This window comes from Microdochium trichocladiopsis (genome assembly GCF_020744255.1).
Source record: "Microdochium trichocladiopsis strain MPI-CAGE-CH-0230 chromosome Unknown B0I36scaffold_9, whole genome shotgun sequence".
Lineage (NCBI taxonomy): Eukaryota > Fungi > Ascomycota > Sordariomycetes > Xylariales > Microdochiaceae > Microdochium > Microdochium trichocladiopsis.
The window spans coordinates 1,260,892-1,274,306 of NW_025763552.1; the positions used below are offsets into that span (position 1 = coordinate 1,260,892).

Below are 13,415 nucleotides of genomic sequence, written 5' to 3' on the forward strand. Positions count from 1 at the left end.
GCAGGGAGTCGGCAAAACCATGGTGGAGGGTCGGCCAACCACTTGATATTGGGGTGCCGGTTTCCAGGCAATGACCTTACACCTGGCGGATTTTGCTGGAGCGATAAGCTTGCCTCGTGCAGCCTTGTCTGGCAGGGGGCGCTGCGAAGGGTCTTGGGTCGAATCTCATAGCTGGCTGATACCATCAACCATACAATACCATGAGACAAGACGTCCCGTGCAGGACCATGGTCTAGATGCTGACGCCAGATCGTGGTGACCCCCGCACGCCGGCGAGATCAACTGGTGAGCGCACCCGGAGAGAAGGTGATTCTCGGGCGCGTAAAGCATCTCAACTGCAACCCCAGTCACTGCCAAGCCCATTGATGATCTCATCTCCATATCCTAACTTTTACGAAAGGCGTTGACGGGCTGCCTGACATCCATCATATGGCCCCCTCTTACTGCTGGCATAGCTGGGAGTGTTGAAGCGATTTCCATCGTCAAAGGGCGGAAAAGTGGACGGCATGAGAAGCTGCGAAATGGCCGGACACGCAGATGGCCCCCTGCTCTATCACACTCCACACAGGTGTGCCGCCAAGGTTCCTCGATAGAACCTCTCCTGCAAGCCAAGACAAGGACAAAGGACCAGGGTTATTCGCGACCACCCTTGCCTAATGTGTTCCTCCGGGGCTTACGCCACGGGCATTAGCATCTGCTCAATTACTCTAGTTTCGCTCCGGCTAGTATTGGAGATTCGTCCGCGGTGTAACATTGCTTTGTGCTACCGCTTGCATCTGTGCGTAGGTGAGCAGGGACGCGTTAACTGTTTCTTGCCTGTGTTTACCCGAGTAGCCGCTGACAGTCACGGCTGGCCTGTTGCTTTATTGACATGCATTAGAACAGTTAAAGAATCTAATATCTAATCAAATCTAATTGACATAGGAAAATTCTAGTCATGGCCGATCCTTGCTCAACCCTCAGCCCAATTACCCAAGCGGATGATGCATTATCCAAGCACCTCAACATGCTACATTCTACTTACTCTGCCCGCTTCGAACGTTTCGTCCGAAGCTTCATGAGTCCATACACGAGCCCGTACGAGCTCACGACAAAGAGAACACAGATGCCCGCGTTTCTCCACCCATACTCGTACCCAAGCAGGTTTACGCTCTGCAAGTAGCTATTGGTGTTGCTGTACTGACATACCTTGCAGGCAGAAGTGGCATCCGGGTTAGCCAAGTAGCTGGCGGCTCCAGCCCCTTGCATGTAAGAAGCAAGGTAAGCACCACATGTCTCCGACGCGGGAGGATCAAAAATGGCAAACTCGCTCTCGTCGCAGATGACAGGGGTGCCCCAGACGCCAAAGACGAGCATGCCTCCCATGAAGTAGTTGAGCGGGTTCATCCAGTACAGCCAGTACCTCCAGAAGGCGACGATCTGCTCGTAGGGGGCGAGCACGCCGGCGAAGGAGACCAGGATGCCGACGAGCGACGGTGTGAGGAGGGATGCGAAGACCACGGTGGGCGCGTAGGCCGCGACGAATTGCCCGATCCCCGTGTAGAGGAACTCGTATACCAGAATCATGAAGAAGGTTGCGCCTGCGCGAGACGAGTCGACCGGGGATCCGACCGCGTAGTACCAGCAGACAAAGTAGAGAACTCCGCAGACGCACAGGTAGGGCATCTCCGAGATGATCAGGCCCGTTACGAATGGCGCCCAGGAGTACATTTTAGATTTCTTCTCCCGTGCCTCGAACAGGTCGCGGCGAGCAATGAAGAGGGGCTGGAGCTGATTGATGACTCCGGGGGCGACAAAGACGACGTTGAAAATGGTGAAGAGGCGAAGCTGGAGGTCTCCCACGGAGTCGCCAATCATCCAGAACGAAAAGCCGTTAACAAGAGCAGACATAACGTGCAGCATCAGCTTGCCATTGACGTATTCCGTGTTGCGGTACAGCGATACATTCATACGTTGCGTAACGAGGCGTGTCTGTTCCCATGGCGATGTAGCAAATTCTCGGCCGTCATCCAGCGTGGCTGGAGGCTCTGATGCTGCGGTCGAGATGATGGTCTCGAGCTCCTTCGTTACCGCGGCATGTTCTGGCGACGAGAGCCACACGGAATTCCAGTCGCGTCCTTGCGAGAGGTGACCCGAAACAATGTCTATCATGTGTTCGGCCGGATTCGCGTCGACGGGGAAAGGGACTCCCTGGCGTGCGAAGTAGTCCTTGATTGTGGCCGCGTTGTCGCCGATGTCTCCAAAGTAAACTGTCTTGCCACCTTTGGCGAGAAGCAGGAGCGAATCGAACTGTGCAAACAGCTGCGCGGAGGGCTGGTGGATCGTGACGAGGATGGCCTGGCCCACATCGGCGAGCTTGCGCAAGAAGCGGACCGTGTTGAAGGCTGACTGCCCGTCTAGACCCGAAGTAGGCTCGTCGAGGAAGATCAAAATACTAGGTTTCGAAACTAGCTCGACACCGATGGTGACTCGCTTGCGCTGCTCAACCGTCAGCCCGGCACCGACAGTGCCGATAAGAGTATCGGCTAGGTCGTTGAGCTCGAGCAAGTCGATAATGATGTTGACGTAGTCGAGCTTCTCCTGACGTGGGACGTCTCTTGGCTGCCTCAGGAGAGCTGAGAACTCGAGTGCTTCCCTGACCGTGGCGTACGGTTCGTGGACATCGAGCTGTTCGCAATAGCCCGTCATCCGCTGGAAGGAGACGGGAAGCGGGCGGCCGTCAACCATGATGGATCCATTGATTGTCCCCTCGGTCTTGCGTTGGGCGAGGACATCGAGCAACGTGGTCTTGCCGGCCCCAGATGAGCCCATGAGTGCGCCAAGCATGCCAGGCTTCACCCAGCCCTGGACGTCGTCTAACAACTTCCGCGGCCCTCCAGGCGTGCTGACTGTGTAGCTAAGGTTTTTCCAGGTGAACACCGAGGTGTTGCGCACAAGACTCGCAGTGACGGATCTCTTCACAACTGAGCCTTGTCTGCCGGGCGGTGGCGCTTCAAACTGAGAGCTACGCTTCTCTGCGGAAGACTCCGGAACAGGCTGAGCCTCCTCGTCTTTCCGCTGGCCTGTGGTCTTCGTGACCAGCTCCCGAGGGGTCGCTACGGGGCTGCCTCCTTCGGCTGCGGATTTCCACCTCATTGTGCACAGTATTGTGAGAGCTGCGAAGAGGGCCCACCACGCCCAGAGAATGCCAAAGTTGCGCCAGATGTGGCTGCCGGAGTACGAAAGCGCGGCAAGATAGGCGTCGCCAGAGACGGAGGTCTCTCCTTGAACCAGTCCCGGGACGCCGGCACACGACATGTGTGCAGGATCGGTATACTCGGCACCGAGTGGTACAATGTTGGCCCCGACGCAGGGAACTGTCGTTCCAGCAAACTCGTTGGACATGACGGCGTCAAACCCATACGAGAGTGGGTTAATCCAATAGGTCCAGCCGAACCACGGATGCATCTGGGAAAAGCGGATCATGTAGCCGCTGTACAGGATGGAAAACATGACAAATACGCCCGAGGCTGCCGATGCGGCCCCAAACTCAGAGAATGCGGCGCCGATGAATCGGAACGCTGCGGTCATGGCCTGAGCCGTCGGGGGAAAATTTGTCAGCTGTGTCCCAAGACGCTTGGGTACCTTATCTAGGTGGACGTACCATGGATGTGGCGAATAAGACAACCCAGAAGGTGAAGAAGGCCGAGGCAGTCGTGGTCAGGCCGACCATGAAATACAACACCACCGACAATGAAGTCGTGGAGCAGATTATGATCGGTATGTCGGCGGCAATCTGTGCAATACAGAAAGCAGCGGGGTGGAAGAACCCAAAGTGCTTGTGCTTGAGAAGTACAGGTCTGCCCGTGAACGAGTCCGTCACCTCGGACATTGCCTGTAGCGCATTGAACATGAGGGCGAAGAACAGAGCACCGCCTTTGAGGAACAATCCACCAGAGTTGGCTGGAGCGTTGTAAAAGAGCGAGCCGGAAATCAGAGCCATGGCAATGCTAGACAACTGTTTTAGGAAGAATGAAGCCTTGTCGCCCCAGATTATCTGATACTGCCTGGTGACGCATGACAATACCTGGCTGGCAAGGTCCACTGTCCATGGACTGCTCGCCGAAAGTCTCGGGTGCTTCTCCTGGGAGACTGCCTCTTCGAAGAGGCGCGTCCTTTCGCGAGCAGCGTCAGTATTCGGGTAATCGTATTCGAGGCGCATGCGAGCGTTGAGATCGGATGCCTCGTAGATCGCCTGGGCAGCCTCGGCGGTGCGAGGAAACGTGTGCTCATAGTCTGGGTGAATTTTGCGTTCTGTTCGCACCGTCACACCGGTGAGGTAGTCGGCCACGTTGGATCCCTCCCGGCAGACAAAGCCAAGGTTCTCCATGTACGGTCGCGCTTCGCTCATGGGGCCGTAGTAGATTTGGCGCCCTTTGTCGAGGACGAGAACCTTGTCGAATAGGTCGTAGATTCCATTACCAGCTTGGTAAAGAGTGACGATGGAGGCAAGGCCGAGGACGTCAGTCATGGTCCGGATTGTCTTTGCGTATTCGAGGGCTCTAGAGTGAGAGTGTGAGTAGGACAGTACACGAGGGATTACTTGGCTGATCTTTGCGGCTTCACAACTTACGTGCTCGCATCCAGGCCCCTGGTGCTGTTGTCCCAACAGAATATTGAGCCTCGAGTCGCCAGGCATTCAACGATGGAGACTCTCTTCCTCTCGCCACCTGACACTCCGCGCACATACTCATTACCGACCTTGGTATCGATGGTGTGCTCGATGCCCATGGAGCGCAGGAGAAATTCTCGGTTCTCGAGGCGAAGTCCTTCCTTGTCATTGCCTGGCATCGAGCCACTGGCAAAAGCGGGCGTTTTCAGTCGAGTCGCGAAATCGATGGTCTGGCCCACTGTCAAGGCGGGGAAAAACAGCTCGTCTTCGGTGTTCATGACGATCTGGCCTCTATATCGTTTTGCCTCGGGTGCAGCGAGAGACCCGTAGTGGACACTGCCAGTCACGCTCTCGTATCCCAGCCGGCGGTTGGCCAAGAGGTTAAGCAGGGTTGTGCATCCGGAACCCGGCCTGCCAAGGACGAGCAGCATCTCCCCTGGTTTCACGCAACCATGGCTCTTGTCCAAGATGGTGCTAAGTTCTGGTTTCCGTCGAGCGTTCTGCACGGCATTCAGAATGTTGAACTGAGACAGGACGTTCTCGTGCACGGCAGCTTCGGAGCTGCGAACCCGCACGGTCAAGTCTTTCCACGTGACCCCGAGTTCACGGGACGAGTCGCCCGAGGGACTGTTGCGAGTCTTGTAGTTGTTAACATTGGCTCTCAGGGTGTCGGTGTTCTCTTTGATGGACGGGCGGGATTCCGAGGAGTCATCACTCAGCGAGGAGTCTGGCTGCGCCGTGGCGGACATTTCTGTAGCCGCACGCTCCTAAGCTAGTGCCCAAAATAAAGAGGAGGTCGAGACGGCAACAATGGCGTGTCGAGTTGGTTGCCTGTGACGGGATAGGAGGGTGACGCCAGTAAAACGAGAGGATGCTGGACAGATGGCGGAGTATTTATTTAAAGGGCACCGGTTGCTCTCGGGGACTTGTACTGTCCCGACATATCGGATAATCGCTTGTATCAAGACGGGACGCGACATCACAATGCACTATCAGCGAATCACGGGCATCCGGGTCCAATCGGGGTACCGCGTCAGCGCGCGCGAAACCTTGATAAAAAAGGACATGTTGATGCATGAGCCCTCTCGCAGATACGGAAAGGTGGAACAGTCTGATCCAGGGGTCAAGATCCAGGGCCGAGGACCCTACGTGATGCAGGTCTTTGGCTCTGAGGCTCCTCTTAGTCAGCGGCTGCGTCCAGTTCAGGACGATACGAGGTGGGACCGTAATCTCACACCAACAACCATGTTTTGACACCAGCGTCCTTTAGCTCGGAGGTCGGGGGCTCGTGGCGCCGATGACCGCTGAGTAAGCGGCATGAGCCCGTTTTGAGCTAAGTACAACGGATCCCCAAGCCCAGATTAGGTAGCCGCTTGCCCGACTCCCGTCAGCCCTCATCGGAGCCTCTGGTCGTTCTCGCTCGGTGAGACGTGCCGTGCTCTGTAGTGCCAGGCAGCCCAGACCCCTCAAGAGGGATTCACATTCAGCCGCTTGCCATGGAACGTCACTTTGTCATTGATGGGCCGCTCACTCGAAAGAATGAAAAGAGGCAGGCTTGTGATGCCTGTCACAAACGCAAGGTACCAGAGTCCAATCCCCGCGAATGCCATCATCGAGCTCTTCGACTGCAGAATGAGCGAAGCTGACATGCCCTGGATGTGCTACGGTCGAGTTGCAGATCCAGTGCGTCTGGACTGCGCCGCGCTGTGACTGGTGTAAGCATCAAAAGCTGGCATGCACCTTTACCCGGCCCAACCGACGAGTCAGAGCGGCGCGTCAAGCGAGGTCAGTGAGCACCTGCATCCCGGCCAGCTCTTGTGCCTTGAACTCCTTGCTCTACAGTCCACTGATCCTCCAGAAGCAGGGCGCAAAATGAGACGCCAGCTCGTACGGCAGCTTCTACTCCCCGGGCGCAAGTCCCTTGCTCAGCGTTGACAACGAGCCCCCAAACTTTGTCCCAAGATCCGCATCAGACGCAGAAACAGCAGCAACGACCTGTCCCACGCGGCCAGCTGTCTCTCTCTCTGGCGCAGCCAAGCCCCCTCATAACTCTGCATTTTGCTGGGCGTGATATAGGCGGTTTCAGCTTTGGCAATGGGATGCCACTCTTCTCCCCACGTGGCTTGCAATGGATTCAGGCGCAGACTGGCCAAGACACAGCACTGCTCGGCCTGTCTGGACCTCTCTGGGAGAACCAATACAAGCACGAGTCTCTCCTCATGACCGGGTCATCGCCATCCCTCATGAGGCTGCCGCCTCGAGCAACAGCGGAGCTGTACCTCTCTACCTTTGCAAAGGAGCCCGTCCGATTCATCTTGCCAATCGTGGACCCGGTCCTTTTCAGCGATACTCTCGACCTTGCCTATGGCCCAGAACGTCTGCAAACCGCACCGACAGCCGAACATGTTGCTGCCCAGGCCTGCGTGTTTTCATTCATGGGCTTCGTTGCACTCTTCAACGGCCAGATCGATTCGGCACCAATCGATGGCCACGCTGCCGTCGTCACAGCTCAGTATATGCTAAACCAGGCGCTGATGGATTGCAATATTGTCAGTTTGCAGATCTGCCTAATGCAGGTAAGCCCGTCGCCCTCTATTCGTCCAGATGCATCCGACGTTAAAAACTCCTTGCATTCGCGACTAACTGCTTCGCTGCCAGGCATTATACTATCTGTTTGTGGGTCAACTTCAGGCTGCCTCCATGTTCCATGCCATGTGCTACCGACTGTTGATTACCCTGGGGGCACATGTGCAGAGTGACAATTTGTATGATGCACTCCAGGGATCCGTCTCTGATGTTGAGCTGCGGATGCACCGGCACTTCCGCTGCATCTTCTGGATGGCCTATTCACTCGACAAGGACATCTCGCTCCGGACCGGTCTCCCGCCATCGATGCACGACGAGGACTGTGACCTGTCGCTGCCAAAGAAGTACCTCGACTGCCCGCCCGAGATGATTGAGCTCGAAAACGCCAACGAACCTGTTCTGCCAGGGGACCTGAGGCTGACAATCCTGAAGTCCAAGACATTCCGGATCCTGTACTCCAATCACGCGAAGCGCAAGTCCGACACACAGCTTCTGCGCGATGTTCGACAGCTGGACGAGGAACTCGAGGCATGGAGGCAGTCCATCAACCCGCTCCACCGGCCTCTGCTTTCCTACGGTGGCGCCACTTCACTCTCCTCTTCCCCAGTCAACGTTCTTGGGCCAGCAGACTTGACTCCACACCAGATGATGCATCGCGTGGTGATCAACTTTGAGTACCACTACCTCATGGCGGCAATACACAGTGCCACAGGGCGGTGTCGCGCATGGTCCTCAGGCGAGGACCCTGATGCTGGCGCGAGCAAAGAGATGATGCAGGGTGTCAATCTGAGCATGGCGTTGGCAGTCGAGGCGAGCCGCTCTACCCTCATATTCTTGAGCTGGTACAATCTGCACTTGCTCGGAGAACCTTTTTGGTAAGCCGCTCCCCAAATCTTTTTGGCAAGTGAAAGAAATGAACATTAACACGGGGACGGTTTACTGCTACCAGGTTGATGATATTCTACCCAATGTGCGCCGTGCTCACAATATTTTGCAATATACTGAGCAACCCCCTGGACCCTCGAGCTGTGGAAGATCTCCAGCTCATGAGCAAGTGTCCAGACATTATCAGAAACATGCGCCCTCGGCGGCTGACGCCCAGCGAAGTTCTCCACATCAAGACGATTGAACACTTTTTCAGCGAGTTGACCCGTTTGGGAGCTTGTGCCATCACCAAGGGAGGGGCCAAAAAGCAGTAGCCCGAGCCGTCGTTCACAGGTAGAATATATATATTTGGCTTACCAACGTCCTGTGCCATGGTACAATATGCAGAGTCTGTGTGAACGGGCTGTATTTGTAGTCCTGTCCCCTAAGTCGCGCAACTTACATTCTGTCTCTCTCGCGCACGGCGATCGATCTCAAGCAGACTCTTTCATTCAACCGTAGCTCCAAGGACTAGCCATACAAGGAAACAGTAGCAATCCACTGCTTTGAATCATTCTAGGTGTTACTCTTGTCGCGGTCTCCGCATATATCTTCCACTGTTCGACGTTTTCCGCCCCCCGGTTAAGCAGAGCTTGAGAAAAGTTGGAAGCCTGGAGAGTATATGGTGCTATAATGTTTCCACACGGCGCGGTAGTTTGGCAAGGTCTTAGTAAGCGTGCCTATGACGGATAACTGTGTCGACATCAAGGTACCAAACCTCTGTCGAGCCTCTGACTTTCTTTTGTCTTATTGTTAAGGCGGACCCAAGACCGGCATTCACCTTCTCCATCGGCACGCGCATTTGAGTTTTTATGAAACCTGTAGCAATGAGACAAATGAGTTCAAAAACCCCGCGATTCTTAGCCCCATTCACTAGATCTATTTAGCACTGTTCACGTTTAGACGACCAGACCCGTCCTCTGCATCAGGAACATATGAACCATCCCTTGTGCTAGGTCATTACGCTCTCCCACGCCGCACGGTTTGGACGCGGCCGCGTGCTCACAGTCCCATGCCTGCGCATAGCCGAGCCTCACGTCATGAAGACGCCAGATCGCATGGGTGGGTTGGGGGGCGGAGCAACCACCAGAGCGGCATAGCTCCACTTTGAAACGACTAGAGCAAATCCCTGCGTTCTGGAAATTAGTGCCGGCTCATTATTGCCAAAATTACAGTACGCAGTCAGTGTCCACGCGTTGGGGGAGCGGGCCAATCCAAGGGCCGCACCCGCATGTCCCCAAGCAGGGGAAAAGTCGCCGTTGTTCCGCCGCTGCCGCTGCTGAGGGTTGTTCCGCGCGATCGCATCGCCTAAGCGAGCCACCCTGCCAGATTTGGAATCCGCCACTACACATGCCTTCGGGTTCGGGTGATCAAGCATGGTGAAACAGACCAAGGGCCCTTTGACACCAAGGGGCCCTGGATGTGCCACGTGCAGAGGACTGGTGCAGAATGGAATAATTACGACACAATCATTTAAATATCCCCTAATCCCTCGCACCATCCTGCTGGGGGCGGGGCGTCCTGCAAGATAGAGTGCTGACAGTTCTCTTCCACATTCGACCGCCAAGCCCATCCCACAATGGCACAACAGCTCCAGATCGCGCAGCCAATCACGCTGCCATGCGGTCTCACGCTGCCCAACCGGCTCGTCAAGGCCGCCATGGCCGAGAACATGGCCGCAGCGGCGAGCGGGCTGCCCAACGACGACTTTGTCCGGGTCTACGACGAGTGGGCAAAGGGCGGCTGGGGCATGGTGCTCACCGGCAACGTCATGATCGACCACAAGTGGCTCGGCGACGTGCGCGACACGGCCTACAACCACTCAGTCGAGTACGCCAAGCAGCTCGAGCTGTGGACGAAATGGGCCGCCACGTGCCAGAGCAGCAGCGGCACCAGCCCGACCATTGTCCAGATCAACCATGCCGGCCGGCAGGCCGTCGCGCAGGCTAAGAAGCGCGGCTGGTTCGACAAGCCCCTCGCACCGAGCGCCATCCCTCTCGACTTTGGTAACAGCTTCGTCCACCGCCTCGCCGTGTCCGTCTCGTTTGGCAACCCCCGCGCCATGGTCCAGGACGACATCGACTCCGTGGTGAAAGGCTTCGTCACGACGGCCCGGCTGGCATCCGAGGCCGGGTTTGCGGGCATCCAGATCCACGCTGCGCACGGATACCTGCTCGCGCAGTTCCTGTCGCCCAAGTCGAACCAGAGAACAGATGCATATGGAGGGTCTGCCAGGGCACGCGCCAAGATCGTCGTGGATATCATTCACGCCGTTCGCAAGGTGGTGCCAAGGGAGTTCTGCGTGGGCATGAAGCTCAACTCGGTTGATCACCAGTCTGCAGAGGATCTCCAGGGCTGTCTGGAGCAGCTGGACGAGATCACGACCGCGGGTATCGATTTCCTCGAGATCAGTGGTGGTACTTATGAAGATCCCACGGTAGGTTTTTAATTCCCTGTCCTGTGACTTTTCCCCGTGCACGGAAATATGGATATTGATATTCCTGAAAATCTCCAGTTTATTCTCAACCGCGAACATCAGGAGCTCGAGGAGCAGCAACAGAACCAGCAGCCCACAGAGAAGTCCGCGCGGACAAAAGCCCGGGAAGCCTTCTTCATCGAGTTCGCCGAATCCATCCGCAAGGCGATCCCCAACAACGTACCTCTCGTGCTCACCGGCGGCTTCCGGACACGTGTGGGCATGGAGTCCGCCCTGAGCGACAACGCGTGCGACATGGTCGGCATTGCCCGACCTGCCGTGATGAACCCTCACTGGGCCAAGGACGTGCTACTGAACCCTGCTGTCTCGGACGAGGACGCCACAATCAAAGTCAAGGTCGTCCCCCCACCGTTGGCGCAGAAGCTGGTTAAGGTGAAGGCTTTGGGTGCGAGTGCCGAAGCGGTAAGTTATGACCCGACCCCAACGCTTAGGACGTGCGAGAAGAAGATGAGTTGGGTCCGGAAGCTAACCTATTCTTTTTCTCGGCTCTATCTAGGCGTGGTATGCTGCCCGGATACGAGCCTTTGGCAAATCAACGTGTTGACCTAATAAAACCTTGTATGAACACTGAGACCGGTACATAGACAGCGCTTAGCATAAATAGATGATATCACAATTTTAAGTTAAGGAAAGAACACTTGCATTCAAGCAGTACTCCCAAAGCAGTATTTCACCAGAACCGCTAGGCCATTGAGCTCACTTGCAACTACATCAACATGCTTCAAAGCCCACCTTTGGATGGCTTACCCAGACTCTCCACGATCATGGAAGTATGCTACCAGCGTTATGAACATTTGAACCTGGGGATGTTCACCTTTTGCATTGCTCGTCAATTACGTCCCTCTTAGCCGCCAGGCGATGTGTGCCAAGCATACCCGTTTACTGGAAATCACAAAAAGCGTCCAGTAAATATAGTTATTGCTAACAAGACACAGCGTTCCGATTCTCTACACTGCCACTACAACAGGGTCTGAACTTCTGTTCTCCTGGGCTAATAAATAGGCAAGATTACAACTTTATCACACCGATCCCCTCCTATACGCGCCAGCAGGCGCTCAAAGCCCCGACTGGGTACCCAGCCTCTGAATCTGCAGAACACTCGGTGTACAAGCGGATCCTTGTAGAATTCTTGTTCCCCAACCTCGTACATGACGTTGATATCTTCCACGCCTGGGCTAAGGTACCACATACCCCATGTCTCCTTTCTGTCCTGTGATTCGTTCCGTTTTGCCGCGGGCAGTGGCAAACCGGTAGTTAATGACGCGAGCTTTAGCATGGGGAGCCTCTGACATGCCTTGGCGAAAGCTGTAAAGAGGGCTTCGATGGCATCGTGATCGGGGATTACTTCGCCAGCACCCGGAAAGTCGTTAAGATTCCCATGATAGGCGACTGGATTGAACTGTGTTGGAGACACTGTGGAGTTATTGGTATCGACCGCTGATTGATAGCCAGGCGGTTGGTCGTCTTCAGATGGCATAGCTACTGTTTGAAGGCCCGCATACCAGAAATAATGGCCGCCTTCGGGTTTCCGATTATGGAATGAAACTCGAAGATGCCGCAAGTTGGACCCCAAATGTGAAGTCAAGGTCTGACGAGGAGGCATAAAGAGGGAGCCGTCAATGACTCCTCGTACACTGAGTTTCTCTAGATGGGGCATCTCCAGAGTCGCAAGTCGTATTGCCGTACTTAGAGCGTCTGGGGATTGATCCCCAAGATCCGGGGCGGTGTTGCGAGCCAGACTCGCTTTTGCTGAGTCTGGCGTCCAAAGAGTAAGCGCATTCATCAAGATTCTCAATGACCTTGTATGTCTGCAGCGAGGCAGTTCCCGCTTGATTGCTGCTGCGAAGTCGGCTCGAATAGTCCGACGGAGACCAATGTATTGGATGCACCCGTCATTGAAGATCATTTGCGTACTCTGGAGGTTGGGCAACCTTCCGACAATCTCAGCCAAAGTCTTATCGGCCAAGTGTCGAGTTATAGGTGAAGCCATGGAGAACGACGTAATTACTGATACGGCAGGTAGTGTGTAGTTTTCAGTGAAGCGAATGTACGAGTAGCAGAACCGGAAGCTCCACAGGTCGATAACCTTCCAACCCTCGTTTTGATTCTCGTCAAGGAGCACTCGGGAGATGGCCTTCTCCGTATCTCGGCTCGGGTCTGAGATGCGTATAAATGCGTGGTCCGAGATTGAATAGATGTCCTCCAGTATGAACTCGACGGACCCTACTTCCTGTGGATTCCACTGATGTAGTATCTCGAAAAGCGTGGTGAAGGCATCAGTAAAGGCTTGGTCGTTTGCTGACCGGTCGTCCGCGTTTTCGAACTTGCAACGCATTTCGTCACCGTAGCTCGAAAGCACGACAATGAACTTGAGTCTGGTTAGGGGCCGACGGCGGGGTTCCTGCAGGATGAGCTGGAATGTGTCGAGTTCGGTGCTTTTGAGGCAGAGTTCCTTAAAAGTCAACCGCTCAACTGCGATTTGCCATTGACGAGACACAGTAGCGAGGGCTGGCCTGTCGAATGAAGTTCGGTCAATGTATGTGCATATCTCGTCGTAAATGTCGCGCGGTAAGCGTTCCATGTCTGTGGTGACAGCCGCTGGTTTGGCTTTGGCAGCGAAATTGGTGGCGTGTGGACAGGGCACGACGACTGGAGAATCCAGGCAGCGCGAGGCTGCTGCTTATGTACATCGGTCACGCCAAGAGGTGCGAGCTGCTCGAGTACTTGAGTAAGCACTGTGTTAGGCATCACTGCATC

At 55.3% G+C, this 13,415-nt stretch overlaps 4 protein-coding genes across 4 annotated transcripts; 2 read left to right on the forward strand and 2 right to left on the reverse strand.

Moving 5' to 3' along the window:
• Positions 1-929: 929 nt before the first annotated feature.
• Positions 930-5,400, reverse strand: B0I36DRAFT_295436 (brefeldin A resistance protein; the record flags this gene model as incomplete). Its single annotated transcript, XM_046151856.1, has 3 exons — positions 930-3,573; positions 3,644-4,541; positions 4,613-5,400. 3 exons carry the CDS (start codon positions 5,398-5,400, stop codon positions 1,021-1,023), a joined length of 4,239 nt encoding a protein of 1,412 aa, XP_046008308.1. The 3' UTR covers positions 930-1,020.
• Positions 5,401-6,056: 656 nt separating this feature from the next.
• On the forward strand, positions 6,057-8,485 carry B0I36DRAFT_274374 (uncharacterized protein). The gene is made up of 5 exons (XM_046151351.1): positions 6,057-6,231; positions 6,330-6,436; positions 6,516-7,227; positions 7,310-8,112; positions 8,187-8,485. Exons 1-5 carry the CDS (start codon positions 6,148-6,150, stop codon positions 8,434-8,436), a joined length of 1,956 nt encoding a protein of 651 aa, XP_046008309.1. The 5' UTR covers positions 6,057-6,147; the 3' UTR covers positions 8,437-8,485.
• Positions 8,486-9,525: 1,040 nt separating this feature from the next.
• B0I36DRAFT_424543 (NADPH dehydrogenase) lies at positions 9,526-11,300 on the forward strand. Its single transcript, XM_046162283.1, has 2 exons — positions 9,526-10,598; positions 10,677-11,300. Exons 1-2 carry the CDS (start codon positions 9,741-9,743, stop codon positions 11,205-11,207), a joined length of 1,389 nt encoding a protein of 462 aa, XP_046008310.1. The 5' UTR covers positions 9,526-9,740; the 3' UTR covers positions 11,208-11,300.
• Positions 11,301-12,344: 1,044 nt separating this feature from the next.
• Positions 12,345-13,239, reverse strand: B0I36DRAFT_366678 (uncharacterized protein; the record flags this gene model as incomplete). Its single annotated transcript, XM_046159339.1, has 2 exons — positions 12,345-12,413; positions 12,667-13,239. The coding sequence occupies 2 exons, from the start codon at positions 13,237-13,239 to the stop codon at positions 12,345-12,347; spliced, it is 642 nt and encodes a 213-aa protein (XP_046008311.1).
• Positions 13,240-13,415: the final 176 nt, after the last annotated feature.

Bases quoted from the DNA above. Each gene is read 5' to 3' on its own strand.
- B0I36DRAFT_274374 (XM_046151351.1), top strand. From the start codon at position 6,148: ATGGAACGTCACTTTGTCATTGATGGGCCGCTCACTCGAAAGAATGAA. The intron at 6,232-6,329 runs GTACCAGAGTCC...GTCGAGTTGCAG, and splicing joins ATGCCTGTCACAAACGCAAG to ATCCAGTGCGTCTGGACTGC. The intron at 8,113-8,186 runs GTAAGCCGCTCC...TACTGCTACCAG, and splicing joins TTGCTCGGAGAACCTTTTTG to GTTGATGATATTCTACCCAA.
- B0I36DRAFT_424543 (XM_046162283.1), top strand. From the start codon at position 9,741: ATGGCACAACAGCTCCAGATCGCGCAGCCAATCACGCTGCCATGCGGT. The intron at 10,599-10,676 runs GTAGGTTTTTAA...GAAAATCTCCAG, and splicing joins GTACTTATGAAGATCCCACG to TTTATTCTCAACCGCGAACA.